General features: G+C 37.9%; 1 protein-coding gene across 1 annotated transcript in view; it reads right to left on the bottom strand.

Moving 5' to 3' along the window:
• Nucleotides 1–12,826: 12,826 nt before the first annotated feature.
• Nucleotides 12,827–16,258, bottom strand: part of LOC109404759 (sodium-coupled monocarboxylate transporter 1) — a 247,588-nt gene continuing 244,156 nt past the window's right edge. The window contains exon 12 of the mRNA XM_029870294.2: nt 12,827–13,957. Within this exon, the coding sequence (XP_029726154.1) occupies nt 13,495–13,957 (463 nt within the window). The 3' untranslated portion in view covers nt 12,827–13,494. The remainder of the gene's footprint in view (nt 13,958–16,258) is intronic.

Genomic DNA, 16,258 nt, shown 5'->3' with positions numbered 1-16,258 from the left:
GTTCACCAACGGTATTTACACATGCTGTACCAACCTCAAGCATCCAACTGGATATTTTTATTACGACCGCCATCTGGTTAGGAATTGTTGTAATTGTCCTGAGCTTGCCTTCGGATATTCCAATAACTATCCCCATGGCAAGTGCCGAGATAGCACCATTTTTTCCAACGTTATATTCCGATTTGCTGGGGGTAGGTAGATGGCATTGCATAAGCTCTCTCACCATGGGACCGTGATGATGATTTGTGGGTACGCTATGTATGCTGTGCACAGCGTTCCATTCAGTCGAACAAATGGCAACGTTTTGTGTGTGTTGATTTCCATAAATGTCACTCCATAATGTAGGGATGTTTATTCGAGCTTGGAACCCTCGGACATTGTTCCAATAATGTACTCATAACAATATAGTTCAGTAAATTATGTGCAAGGGCCGCAGCGGCAGGCCGCCAACAAACGCCATGAATATGCAGATTTCATTGTTTGCATCGATAGGGTGATTGGGTGCCACTCACAATACTGATGTGATAAGTTTAATTAAGTTTCATAGTGTGATATTCAGAGTCGAAATTTGCAATTACAATTCAGTATGAATGCCTGGAACGCTGTAATGACGTAGTCTCTAGATCAATCAGGTGTCCATCCTGTAGCTAAGCAACTCTCACTTGCCGGATGGAAAAAGAAGCTCTCGGTGCGTTCACCGGAAAATGGTTACTGCATCTTGAAGGTGCTCACTGAATAGTAGCCATGGAGAGCGACCTGATTGCTGTGAATTCGATGATGATGTCATTAGGAAACAGGATCACGTTTATTACATGCATAAGTAATGAGACATGCACAGGTGAGGACGCTGCTGCTAGCTTCTTCCCATTATTATGGCAACATCATTATTCAGCGACACTGTGTACATTTAGGTGACTGCGGCGTTCAAGCGGAAGGAAATGTGTCGCTTCAAACAGGTGCATCTAGTGGGAAACAGCCACCCCTTGAACGGGAAATTCCTAGTCCCCACCACCTGCAGCATCTTCGAATATGAATGCCTCAGTGGGTTAGTGGTTGGAGACATGAAGAAGCAATTGACTTCCCAACAGTTGGGACTCGTGGGACGGTGGAACTTATACCATTACCCCCATGGACCAAGTCGAAGAAAAGGCAAAACTGTGTGCTCAACTCCGACGGACAACTACCGGGGTTGATAGTGCTAGTGCTGCTGCTACAGGCCGTGTCTAAGTATGATGGTTCTTGTAAAGTTATGGGCACAAGATGTGCGTCGGTCGTTATCGTTGGCGGAGAGCATCTTATCTGCGCCCACTTATCGCGACAACGTGATCGTGCAACAATGTAAGTTACGTACGTATTCACTTGCTGGACCGGAGCAAAATTGCCCATTATGACGAGCGACAAGCTTACATAATTAGTTCTCCTGTATGGAGTTACTATCAAGTGAATATGGTTCGCAATCCACGCAAATTATCATTTTATACTACATTGTAAGTGAGCAATTCAAACATGATTTGCCTGTACTTAAAAAGTAAGTTTACCGATTTTTCCGTCAAATTTAACAGTATCATTGACGTTCGCCAATCAGATTAAAAAATTGAATTGCATTCTGATATCTGTGAGGTCTCCGGTTAGCTTTAAGGATACGGCTAAAGATTGTCTTCAGAGATCTGGAGATAGTATCCCTTTAGAATAATGCATCCCTTTCGATGCATTTCTTTGAACCTTTCTCCAGGGATTCTTCCACAGATTTTTTTTTCAGGAACTCCTCCAGGAGTTACCCTTGAGGCATCTTCAGAAGTTTCACAACAAATGTAGCGATTCTTGATTTTAGGATTGCTACATAATGTCATATTTGTACATGTATTTTGTCGAAAATTTTCGAAGAAATTCCTCCTGTGGAATTTCTCCGGAAATTTTCCAGGAAATTTCCCAATAAATTCTTCTTGGAATTTCTACAAAGGTTTCTTCATGAATTCCTCCAAACATGTCTTTGAAAAAATGTAATTTAGGAAAAAAATCCAAACAGATTCGCATACTTTCAGAATTTCATCTAGAGTTTTCCTTTAGAATATCAAACATTTTTCTTGAAACTTTTTCGTTTTTTTTTACTTTTAATTTTTAGAAATTACTTGCGTTGTTTCTTTCGATATTACTACATTTACTCAAGGATTTTCTCGGGCATTTATTTGGAAGTTCCTCCAAGGGTTTTCTCAACAGAAATTCCTGCTCTGGATTTATTCAGAGTTTCCATCAGGGATCCCTTAAGAATTCCTTTTCCAAAGATTCTCTCAAATATTCCTGCAAAACTTACTCCAAAATCTTTTCCTTGGCATTATCTAAGGAATTTTTCAAGGTTTTTTTTTCCATGAATACCTGCGGAACGATCTTCAGTCTTTCGCATTTCTTGTTGATTTTTTCAGTGGTTCTTCAAAGAATTCCTGCGGAGCGGACCTGGTTGGATGGTTAGAACACGTGACTATGACGCCGAGGACCTGGGATCGAATCCCACTCCTGACAAACTCACAAAATGTGAGTTCTTCCTTCGGAAGGGAAGTAAAGCGTGGGTCCCGAGATGAACTAGCCTAGGGGTAAAAATCTCGTTAATACAGATAAAAAAAAAATAAAAAGAATTCCTCCAGGTAGAAGTTTACTTCTGAAACTGTTTAAAAAAAATTCTGGGCAGTCCGTACGAGGTATCTCCAGAAGCTCTTCCAAAGATGCCTTTAGAAAATTCTCCAGTGATCCCTCAGAAACTTATTGAGAGTATTCTACACGTATTCTAGTACGTTCATTTTATCTGTTTTTTCGTTGGAATCATTTGAAGAGTTCTTCCTAAAGTGTTTTATGATTTTTTTCTGAGCTTCAAACGGGTATTTTAAAGTGTTTCTTCTGGTATCCTCCTAGATATAATCCTAGGCATTCACCAAGAAATTGCTCCAAAGATAACTCCAGAAATTGTTTCACAAACTTTTGTCCGGAAATGTCTCCAGAAAATTTTAAAGAATTTCTTTAAGCAGTTTCAAAAAGTGTCTCCAGGATTTTTAGGAGATTTCTTGGAACAATCGTCCATAAATTTTATAGAAATTCATTGAGGGATTCTTCAAACAATCTGTCAGTAATGCTTATGCAATTTCTGTAAGAATTTCTGAAAAATCCTTGGAAGAATATCCGTAAAAATCTTTCCGTGATCTTCAAAGACCTCCCAGGAGATTTTACCTGTAGAATTTGTAAAAAAAAATTGAGATAAATTTCTGGAAACCCCCATTCAAGAACTTTTGAAGAAATTTTATTGCTCAAATTTCTAAAAAAAAAACATAAAATTCTGAAGATGTCTCTGGAGTTAAAAATGTTTCTTCAGCGGATTTTCAGAAGAATCCTTGCGGGATTTTCGAAAGAACCCCTCAAGTAATTTCTGAACAAAAATTCAATATACACTGAGCGAAATAAGAATAGCACCACCCTGTTTTTTCAGAATATTTTCGATTTATAATGGTAGTACAATCTATTCCACAACTGTACAGCTGATTACGGTCATATTATTGTGGAACATTTACATTTAAGCCGAAAAATTCATGAAAAAATAAGCGAAGAAAGAAGAAAATAAGAAAAAAGCACCACATTAACTATTGATTGACGTTTATTTATATTTCCACAAGAAACAAGTTCAAATACATTTTTTAGATCGTAGTAGTGAGCATACGAGCCATTGTTTCGAATGTACTTCAACAAGCCGTGATTTCATGGACAGAATCAATTTTTCCAGCGAACCCTTCTCGATCTGCTGTAAGCATCCACGAATACGACATTTCAGCATGTCATCATTGTCGAATTGTTTACCGTTCTCATAAACGCGACGAGCAAGAATAGACCAATGGTTTTCTATGGGATTCAGATCCGGAGAACAAGTTGGCCACTAGGCCGCCCCTTATTTTGCAAAAAATGGAAATGTTTCCATCGGCATCTAAAAAATGGTCAAAAATGCTGATTTTTTGGTTGTTTTTCGTCAATATCTCGGAAACAAGTAGAGATATCGCAAATCTAAGTACATTTTCAGCCCTTAAGGATCCTAAAATCACCGGTTTTAGCAGAATAACGTATTTTTTCGACGAAAAAAATTTCATGTTTCTTTTGGTCCCATACCATTTTTGACAACTTTAGGTCCCTTGATGGACCACTTAGCCTTGAGATACGGACTTCAAATTTTGACACGATCATTTTTTAGCTGAAACGATCATTTTCCACTAACGAACTTATAACATTTCCAATTTTTGCAAAATAAGGTACGGCCTATTGGCCACTCTAAAACTTCTATGCTTTTGTTAGAAAACCAGGCCTTAGTCAGTCTTAGAGTTGTGAGTCGCGGCATTATCCTGCTGGAAGACGAAATCTGGGCCCATCAAACACTCGTCGTGCTCAATAAAGGTTATTTCTAGCATATCAATGACATCCTCTGACTTCATCCTCGTTGAGATCAACTCTATGAAAGCTTTCCTCAAAATGTAAAAGCTCATCAAGCCATCAGGGTACCACCACCAAAGTTCTGGTTCATCTTAACATCCGGTTCTTCTCGCAGATCATGCCAGTAGTATTGCCAACCATCTGGGTCATCAAGGTTGAACTTTTTTTTGTTCGAAAGAAGCAGATTTTTCCATTTGTCCGTCCGCGAAACATACTGTTCATCGAAACTGAACTGATTCACCTTATGTCGCTCTGTCAAGTTGGGCTTGCCAAGCCTTTTGTACCACCTCAGGTTCTTGTTGCTTGACAGCATTTGTTGCACACGTCGTATTGTCACCAGAAATTGCAATTCTGCACGAATTTGGGATGATGTTCTTTACTTGTTCACTGTCACTATTTGAATTCTTCGCTTATCTTTTTCCGGGAGCTTACTTTTCGCTCCTCGTTTGTCTATGTGATGACCATTTTCGAAATGTTTCAAGAACCTTACGACTACGGTATGTGATCGGATGATTTTACGACCGATATCTATGAAATACAGGCCTGCGTCATGGTATGTTTTGAGTTTTACCCTTTCTTCGAAGGTAAAATGTTGCGCCTGACCCATTACTACTCGAATACTGGGAAACAAAGGGTTCTTTCGTTACTTCTTGAATATCACTCCGCCACCCGAGAGGAACTGACTGTAACTGACTCAAAGTCAATACAAATATCTGTCAAAATTTCTACAGGCTGTTTTCATTACATGGTGGTCCTATTTTTATTTCGCTCATTTTTTCATGATTTTTTCGTCTTTAATGTAAATGATCCACAATAATTTGATCGTTATCAACTGTAAAGTTGCGAAATTCTAAACCAAAGATAGCACAATTGATATGCACATTCTAAAAATATGGTAAAAAACAGGGTGGTGCTATTCTTGTTTCGCTCAGTGTAATACCTATAGAAATTTTAGGATAAACTTTTGAACGAATCTTTGGAGGATCATTTGAAGAAATCCTTGGAAAATTTTAGATAAAATCTCAGGAGGAATTTTTAAAGAACTTTGTGGATAAATGCCTGGAGAAACATTTTGGGAATTCCTTGGTGGAATTCTTAGACAAAAAATAAGTGAAAATTGAATTTTATTGGCTTTTTTCGACGAACTTAATACTACTCAAAGAAGGAGGGAGTAACGAAAGTAATGAGAGAAATACCAGGCCCTTTCTTCCAAATCCCTACGGTTTTTTTTTATTTTTTCTTTCTAGGTTTAATCACCGCATGGCTTTATGATAATTAAATTCTATTGGCTTTTCTCGGTGTAACAAAAGTAATGAAAGAAACGGTGGATAGAATCGCAAGTGGGCGACGAGAGAAATTGAATAGAAGTTGGAAATTAACAGAGGGCCATCATTGAACAATGCAATCACAACGGCCCCCTGTTAATATTCAACTTCTATTCAATTTCTCTCGTTGCACACTTGCGATTCTATCCACCATTTCTTTCATTACTTTTGTCACACCGAGAAGAGCCAATAAAATTCAATTATCATAAAGTCATGCGGTGATAAAACCTAGAAAGTAAAAATTAAAAACAGTAGGGATTTGGAAGAAAGAACCTGGTATTCCAGAAGGAATCTGTGAATAAATTTTGGACAAAAAAATTGCAGAATATAAAAACATGGAGAAATTATAAGAGTTATCCTTCAAGCCCGAGTAGAGGGGCTACCTTACAAAATATTCCTATAGTAACCTTTGATTTTCATAAATAATCGCTTAAAGCATTTCTGAAGGTATCTATGGATTAATTGCAGGAAGAGTAGGGATTCCTGAGCAAAACAATAGAAAGTTTTTTTTTATGAAATCCGTTGAAACATTCGTAGAGGTATTTCAGGAGATATGTCTGGAGGATCGTCTAAAGGAAATTCTGAAGCAATCCATGGAAGATGTTCTAAAAAACTTTAAAAAGAAGAAATCCATAGAAGATTTTCTAAAGGAATCATCGGAGAAAAATTGAGAACCTCCCCTATATCGTTTAAGAAAAATACCCTAATTAATTTCTGGGATAATTTCTAAAAAACATTCGAGAAAATTCTACAAGAAACAAAGATTTTTTTTAAGCAATCAATGGAAAAACTTCTGAAGGATTTTTTCGAGAATCTATGTCTTTCTCGCCATATGCCGCATTGTTGGAAAGCTGTTGAAGTTTTTCCAGTTGGATAAAAATATATAACTAATGAATGAGGCGTCCAATTTGAATGCGGTCTTCGGTGAAGTTGTAGTTGATAGAATAACCTAGGAGTACCAAGAGTCAATACTTGAGGAGGAAACGCTACGGCCGATTTAATGAAAAACATTGTTTTTCCATAATAATTACCATCCAACTTGTGCAATATTAATGTTCAACAAAATTGTTCAAATTTGGGGAGAAGGCACAGAATCTTATTATGAATCGAATAACCGGGGTTCAGCAAAAATTATTTTTTGAAACACACTAATGGACCATGCTCGACGAGGACCTTCAAACATTCGGAATTTTCGAGTGGCGCATGCTAAGGACGATCCTTGGCGGTGTCCAGGAAGACGCTGTGTGGAGATGAAATGAAGCACGAGCTCGCTGAATTTTCCGTCAATCGAGCATCCAGAAGGTGGCCAAAGCCGGAAGGATGCGGTGGGCAGGGCAATTTGCAAACATGCTGGCTAGCAACCCTGTAAAGAATGAAACCTGAATGGCACAAAACGGTCGAGATAGCACAACCAGGTTGAGAGTTATTTGATGAGTAGTGTAGGAAGTTCCAGACGTTGAATCGAAATTTGTGACGTAATATTGTGGACCCAGTCTTATCTACACACAGATGTTGAATTAATAAACTACTTTCTTTCAAAGACAATACCCAGCCATCAGATTGTTGCGGATACGTGCACAATTCATGGTGTACCCACCTTCGAACCAACCACGTACATTCAGTAAAATGTACAGCTGGCCTGATTCGTAGCCGTTGAGCTCGAGTTCAACGAGTAGATACTAAAGGGCATCATTTTTTCTTGTATAAGCCTCTTCCTCTATCTGGTGGGCACATCGTCACAAATAGACAAATTTGTATCAGACTGTATGTATCAAGGAATAGAAAAACACTCATGATCCTGCTTCATAGAGACGATGAAAGGCACTGTTTCTCACACTGATTGGTTTCCAGGTAACTAACGACTCGACCACTAATATCGGAATGGAACATAACTTTCCAACATCAACTCATATCACCAATGAGAAAATGAGAACGAACCAACCGTATTGTACCTTCTAACTAGTTTTATGAATGGGATGGAAAATGGAGGATAGAATACCATAGGTGAATGAGACTGTCTATCACAGAAATGGTAGAAACGGAACGTGAGGCGATAGAAGACAAACCGACCATTATTAAAGTATCGGAGTGTCCATCTGTTTGAAAGACAAAATAGCACTTACTGAATTATGTTGGATTCTTTTAATGTTCTGTAAATCCCTAAGGCCATATTTAGAAATCCACTATTTACATTTGAGGTAATTGAAGAACATCAAATAAATTGAGAGCATTTGGCCAAATTTTGGCCGATTGAAATGTTGTTAACATAAATACCGGTAGAAATCTGTAGAAACTGTAAGTAAAACATTGCGTGGGTCACCAATAGTTACTTCTGAAAATTTTCACTTTTTTGGACTCTTGGATTGGATTTACCATTTTAGTATGAGTGTAAAACCCTGTTATCTCCCACGTTCATGCGTGCCACATTCATAGTCAAGCGTCCGGATGTAAGAATATTGTTTCATTCGATGAATTACTACCATCCCCATCATCATCATCATCCAGACAAAAGTACCCCTTGGCTAACACAATCCAAAAGGGTGCTTCAATGCACTAAATGGAAGCAGCCGGCTTCCATGGAGGGCCTCCTCCATCCGTCCGTGTCTAGTGCCGTACGTACGTGCATAAAATCGAGCAAATCGGCAGTAAGCCACCCACGCGCCCCATGCTATGCTGGAGAGCTTTTGTCGTTACGGGGCGATGATTGCTGTTATTTATGATGTTCAATTTCGATGTTTAAATTAAGTGCTCCTCTGATGGCAGCAGCAGCAGCAGTGTGCTCTGGCAAAAGCAGAGAATCCCGTTGTGCGATATGGAGAGAGTGTTCCCCGGTGGCCCATTCATCGAGGATTGAGAATTTTAATTGGAAGTTTCAAAAAAGGAGACACTGGAGTGGGTGCGTGTCAGTGCGCGAATTCGCACAGTGATGGACTTTTATTGTTACAATAAATTTTAACCAGAATGGTGCGAGATTCCAGCGAAGAGTGCTCTCCTATTGCTAGATTGAAACTTTGATGTTGGGTTGTAGCTAGGGATAACGCCAACATCACATTTGAGATAACACTTAATCAACAACATTACACCACTCAAGGCCGAGGGCCGTGGTGCAGCTGGTCGCTTCATAAGCAGATCCTCATGGGTTTGATTCCCAATCCCGGTACTTTCTTTAGTTGCTGTTTCCCCCGAGACGGGCTGATACTGACCCTCTTCGGAGCCCATGGCTATAACGGACTCGGATTCTTGGATATCGGCGAACGGTAATTCATCATAGACCCTTACGGGCCTTTCCGGGTAGAGTTTAATGGCATAAGAATGGCAAATTTTACCATTAAAACAGAATGTTTGAATGGCAAAATGTGTTATTTGTTTGTTTGAAATAAGAGTTAAAATAACAAAAATAATAACAAAATTTTGGTAGCAGAAAAACTTAAAAATAACTTATTTTGCCATTGTAATAACAAAGTAATGGTAAAGCATGCGGATTAAATTGAAGAACAAAATAAGTTATTATTGAGATATTGATAACAAAATAAGACCCAAATTAACTGTTATCGGCGAATAACAAAATATGACATTCTTGAGTTATTTATAACAGAATAAGAACAAATTTAGTTGTTTATGTGGCGATCAAAATAATGGTAGGTTTAGTTGTTCAAATTTAATTTTAAAATAATGGTAGATTCAGTTATTATTTCAAAGTAGCAAAAAAAGGTAAAATGAGCTATTTCTTTTTTTTTTTCTTCAATAAAATTTAATTTCATCAATCAATGTAAAAACAGTTTTATTTTGTGGAAATTGAAAACTCAAAACAAAATTATGCTTGAAATATACAATAATGCCTAATGTTTATAAATAATTTCTTACAATATCAAAATAATGGCAAATTTAGCTAGGAATGTAAATTATGTTATTGTTTTGATATGTTATACAACTCATTATAAAAGGTGCTAAATTACAAGTTTTACCATGATAGTAATTTTTGTTATTGATGTGTTATTTAGCATAATTCATGAATAACATATCAATGACAAGATTTGCTATGATTGTATATTTTGCTATTGATTTGCCATTTTAAGTTTTTCATAATAACAGAAGAATGGCAAAACGAGATATGATGGGAAAACCAGTTATTATTTTGTCCTTTGTTTGCCATTAGCCTCTACCCGGGTTATGACTGTTTTTATTTTTATTGGAGGGTGAGCGCTACAATGTGCTGTAACTTTTGTTCTAGTGCTCCAATATTTATGAAATTGAGAAAGTGTATTATTTAGCTAGTATACTTTCAGACTATAGAATAAGAATTGTTCGAGTTTCTGATTGTGCTTTATATACAGGGGATAGTCACAATGATTAGGACAGGTAAAACTTTCACTTTCAACCTTCCGTAACTCGCGCGGTTGGCTACCACCGCCAGCACCACGCTAGTGCTTGTACAAAATACAACAGCGCGATCGGTCGAGGGTTAAAAAAATGTTCAACTAGTTTAACTTTTCGAAAAGGGCATCAAATATTCTCAAATTTTTGCCGTAAATTCATCAACTAGTTGTGTATCACTGGTCAAAATTTGGAAATGATCGGGCTATTTTTTTTTGTCTGTATTAACGAGATTTTTAACCCTATTCTACACGGAGTTAAAAGATTCTAGAAAAAGATATAATTATTCGATAGCCAACTTTGAGCTATATGACTTGATTATGTTTATGTATCGAAAGAAACCAACTAAACTTGGTCCGATGTAAATATTTAATTTGTTTTGTCACCCCCTTTCAAAAATTCCGAAATATTGAAGGGGCGAAAAGAAAACATGGCGGCTCATGGCTCCATTTTCAATGGAAAAAATGTTTTCAAGCAGCAGTTTTTCAATAGTTGGAACATATTTTTTCAATAGTGGGTATAATTTTAGATTTTTCAATATTTTTTTTATTTTATTTTTTTGATCTTTATTTATTTTTCCCCCTTGTACCCGATGAGAAGTCTCGGACATAAAAGAAAAATAATATTTGTATCGGCCTCAAAGTCAAAAGTTTTTCAAAGCTCATTATATTAGTCATAAATGATCAAAATTTCATTGCATTTGGATGATTGAATCCAGAGATATAACAGCTCAAAGTTGGTTATCGAATAATTATTCGTTTTTCTACAATCTTTCTCACTTCGTATAGAATAGCACGATCATTTTCAAATTTGGACAACTAATACACAACTAGTTGATGAACTTGTAGCAAAAATTTGAGAAAATTTGATCCCCTTATCCCCATTTTTCGAAAAGTGGAAATTTAACCTGTCCCAATTATTTCGACTATTCCCTGTAGAATAGGCGTACAAGTTCGCCATAACGTCGCATCACCCAGTGAGATTCGAATAAACTGCAACGTTAACCCAAAATACAGGGGATACTCAAAATAACTGGGATAGGTAAATTTTTCACTTTTCAAAATTCTCAAATTTTTACTGTAGGTTCATCAACTAGTTGTGCATTAGTGGTCAAAATTTGGAAAAGATCGAGCCATTCTACACGAAGTTATAAAGGTTCTAGAAAAAAGGTATAATTATCCGATAGCCAACTTTGAGCTGTTATATCTGCGGATTCAATGAACCGAATGCAATGAAATTCTGATCATTTACGACTTATATAATGAGCTATCAAAAACTTTTGACCGAACTTGAAATTTTTTACACAAAATAAAATTATTACGATTGGATTATTTTTCTGATATACCACCAACTTATCCAAAACTTCATCATCGTGTCAAAATTCGAGATAGTAATTATAGTTCATTTAAATTCCCTCTAATTGACTTCAATATGAATATGTTTTGAAAGGAAGTAACAAAATAACCGGCATTAAATTGAAAAAGTAATGGGATGCATATGATTAATAGATAAATTTACTAAAAAAAACATAGAATAAATTAAACCGCCATAACTTTTTTTCAACAATTAGCGAGAACCGTCCAACCTTAGGATGAGCAAGCTCGTTCAACATTTGGGTTACAGACTTCCCATACAAATGCTCTATTTTCTCTTAGAAAATGAAATTTAAGGGAATACAAATTCAATGAGCGGTATAAGGGATAAGTAGATCTAGACGTTCACTGGATATTTTTCAACTAAAGTAGAATTATGTACGGAAAAACAAACGAAAACCAAAATGCCAGTACTAACCGTTCAACAATTGACGAAATACCCTAACTCAGTAAAATCTTAAACCTCTGCCACTACTTACGGGATTCCCATGGGAACTTCTTTAAAACACAACGGAACATCCTCTGGAAGGATTCGCAAAAAACTTCTGGAAGAATTTTCTGAGAAACTCCTGGATAAGTTCTCGTTGGATCTCCTTGAGGAAATAGCGATCTCATTAGAACTAATGTGGCAAATAAATAATAGAATTGTAGATCAATTCACTCCGTAAAACTCCAAGAAAAATTCTGTTGCTGGGAGTCGTTTTTAGGGACCGTGACAGGACCTACACAACAACTCGAGGACTCTTTCTCAATTCAAGTCTCTAAGTATATCCACTATCATTCGACATTACTTTTTCAACTGAATCTATATAAATCTTTTGCAGTAAAGGTGTTTGTCGATTTCTATCGTAGTCAGCAAATGTAGTAGGCATAAAGTTTCAACATTGGAAACGAACTTACCTTTAATATGTAAATCTTCCAACCCATTTAACACTAAAACCAAATTACAATTTGGTACGGCGGATTAAATATCAAAATTTAGTCATGCTGATATTGGAACGGTTAACTTTTCGGAACGCAAATCACTTTCAGCTTAAGAATCTACCTCGCCCATGCTTTTCACAACGACCGAGATTTTTCTTGTAGCTTGCTGGTCTCGGTGGATTAAAAACTTAACCATGTTTTAATTAAGAATTTTATACCGCACTGCTTGTACTAGACTGGTATCCTTATAAAGCATTTTTAACATCGTTCTCTTTCGGATGAACTACATAATGCTGTCATTAGCTACACTATTAGAGCAATGAACTCATACATATGAAAATGGATTTTCTTTCAGTACCAAAGACTTTCTGCTATGTGTTCTCAGATTTATTGCCATCCATAGGGACATTCACATTCATAACCTACAAAGATAGGGTCACATAAAGTAAACATAATAAACGTACATCCTAATTGTATAATAAATATGCGATCGATTCCGAGATGGAACAGAATTTTCTGGGATAACAGATAATCTCAGGATACAATTTCCTATATCAATTAAAAACTCATCAATTCTGTAATTACCAAATGCACTCCTGATGGGGTCCTGCCACTCTAACATACTCTCAAAGTGGCTCACAGGATTTCATCTCATCCTCTACGATTTGTACTTTAAATTACTTCCGTTGATAAATTCATCCAGTTGCCTATCAACTATAGTGTAGTCAGTGTGTTTGCAGTGTCAGGGTTTAAGAAGAAGGTAAAAATAAATAGGAAAGGAAATACAGCCGGTATCATCTTGGTGCATGTGTGCATCGTTAAAAGATTGATTATCTGTTTTTGTTACTTAAGTAAATACATGGGTAACGATGAATGCTTGCAGAATGGGAGCAAGCAATCGCACCAAACTTCCAATCGCAATCGATCGAAAAAGCCCACAAGATTACACTGGAATGATTTGTCCCACATACCAAATCCCGAAGTAATCCCACCCAGAGGGAACGGAACGTGCCACAGACACAAACTGCTAAAATCCATAATTAAAACTTTCCACGTTCCACCTCCAGAGCGAGGCGACCCGGGTTGACGGGGGTGGAGTCGGTGTCGGCGGTGGATTCAAAAGCTTGATTACGATATCCTTCGACTGCAAATATGTTGCCTTCGTCCTTCGTGTTCTTCCAGCTCTTGCAGGAGACACCGGTTTTCATCATCATCGTCATCGGTGCACCGATCTGGATTCGGATGGAACCATCACTGGTAATTGATTTTCTTGCCTTCTTTTCCTTTCCATTGACGCTGCCGTTCATCGACTTGGCACAGCTTTCATCCCGATCGAGAGGCGGCAGATCGGCTCCAGTGGTCGGAAGGCCACACAGAGAGGTGAGACCCCCCGTCATCAGGGAAATGATGAAACCGAAGAACACCGTCAGGAAGGCTCCCAGGAACGAGTACCACATGTAGCTGATCCGGTACACCGAGGACCATCCGGAATCGTCCGAGGCGCTGGAACGAAAGAATTGCAGACGAGAACAAGATGAGCAACTATGGCACTGTATGTATAGTTTGGAATTGAATAGAATGGGCTGATGGTTGGAGACGAGCTGGAAATTAGTGAGAATACTCCCATGGCTTTGGCACGTCAGGTAGGTAAGGCACACTCCAGAGGATGATTTCATGCATCATCTGGCTGCCAATGAGCTTAATTGAGTGTTATGTTGATGGCAAATGCAGTTGTCATTTGATATTGCTGTCTGATTTCACATCGATTTGCTTGCGGGAGAACGATGATCAAACGAGGCTGTGAACTGGCTAAAACTAAAAATTCACCAGAAACAGTTCAACGTCATGGTTCAATAGCCGAACTCAATCTGCCTTCACACAATTCTATTCTAGGAATGTGAATAGAAAAATTGATTTATCAGTTCTAGGAAATTGTCTTCAAAGAGGGGGTTTGTTCAGTCAGAAAATGGGTTGTTTAAAGGTTGTCATGTTGGATTAAATAATTGAAACTCTGGTGGAAATTTTGATGGATTTTCTGATGGAGTGAGCAAGTACAAATATTATCAAAGTCATGGTGGCATAATTTGTTGAGAATTCACAAAAGTTTTGTGAGATCCCTTGTGTTTGATTTTTCAGAAATTCAAGCAAGAATTTCACAAAAAATTGCTCCAGGGCAACAAACAGGAACTCCTCGATGAATTCAACCAAGGAAACGGAAGAAATTCCACCAGAATTCCTCCCACGAATTTCATCTTAGTGTAATTCCATCATGAATTGTTCCAGGTAAGAATTTCACCATGAATTTCACTGCAATTCAAGAGAAAAATACACATACAGTTAGAAGCTGCAATTCACGTCACTCATAAGAAAGAAAAAAAAACTTTTAAACGCTCCTGGTAGTAACCTGTAATCACAGGCAGTAAATTCAAATGTCCGGAGCAACAAAAGCCGAATTCTCACCGCCTCGTTTAATGCTTCCCTTTCAAACTATGTACTTTGAAATAGTAGGAAATTTACGGCCACCAATTAAACCGCTGCGGGCACTATCGAGTCTCTACAAGCCTTTAGCAGATGTGTTCAAAAATAGAGCCGCCATAAGCCGACGCTGGTGATCGTCCCACAACTCGCGTAGACACCTAGTAATAGTTACACCAGGCGTCGGCTACTCTCTCTTGTTTTAATTTTCCTTTTTACAAGACAGCCGTACCGTTGCGACTCTGCTGCTGGTCGGTGGCTCATAAAAACGAGTGAAATTCTCCAATTCTTTTGCTTGAATGGGCCCGGCTCGAAGCCAGATTACAATGAAACGTTGCAGATTCCTGTCGGCGAAATCACCCGCACACTTTTCAGCGCAATCCCGCTGCTTTTGAAGTGGATCGGTCGAAAAATTTATGTGACATGATTTGACGTCAGTTGTAGTCGGTTCGGCCGGCCGCTTGTAGGAAGGAACCCCGCGCGCGGTAGCTCGTTACGATGAAAATTGTGCAGTCAGTCGTCGGTTCGGTGGATCAACTAGCGTTGCGGAGCCAATCCGCTGCTGTTGACTGTATATTGATAATGGTGTCAATAAAAACGCGATGGCACGGTAGCGCGGAAATCGATCAGGGTTGTTGCGCTGCGGATGGGCTTCGTCAACGTTCACCTGCCGGGGAGCAGGGTTTCCCAATCTATACAACTGTGTTTGACGACTATCCGATTGCTTAGTGTTTTTTGACGGATCAGTGTTTTTAGCAAAATTATTTTTTGTATGTCTAAAAAATGGAGCTTCAAGTCTCCTTAGTTCAAATTATTAATTTTCGGTGCCTCAACTTTTAATCTGCTAAACAGATTTTTAATCTTGATCAACCTTGAAAAATATATTTATTTCACCAAGAACTCCACCAGGAACTACGTGAAAAACTCCTCCAGGAACCTTATCCGATATTGCATCAAAAATTTCACATGTTTTTCAACGGAATTCAGGAATTACACCTAGAATACACTGAGAGTTCCACCAAGAATTTCATCTGAAACTCCTCCGAAAATTTATCAGGGCTTGCGACAGGATTTCCACCAGCAATTCTACCAGAAATTGTACTAAGAATTCCATCAGGATTTTCCACCAAAAGTCATCAGAAATTTATCCGGGAAATACACTATAATAATTATAGTAATTTTTTTTTTATTCTTCAGTCACTTAACCTAATTCTCAGCTTTAGTGTCCACTACGGCACTGCGTGAGCGATTCCAATTGGAAGCTGTACATACACTTTGTACAGCGCCTAAATGTATTATATGCTACATAATTGTACTACATCGAACTGG

This window comes from Aedes albopictus, chromosome 2 (assembly GCF_035046485.1).
Source record: "Aedes albopictus strain Foshan chromosome 2, AalbF5, whole genome shotgun sequence".
NCBI classification, from domain to species: Eukaryota; Metazoa; Arthropoda; class Insecta; order Diptera; family Culicidae; genus Aedes; species Aedes albopictus.
The sequence above is the reverse complement of the archived record's forward strand: the minus strand, read 5'-3'. Positions and strand labels throughout refer to the sequence as shown.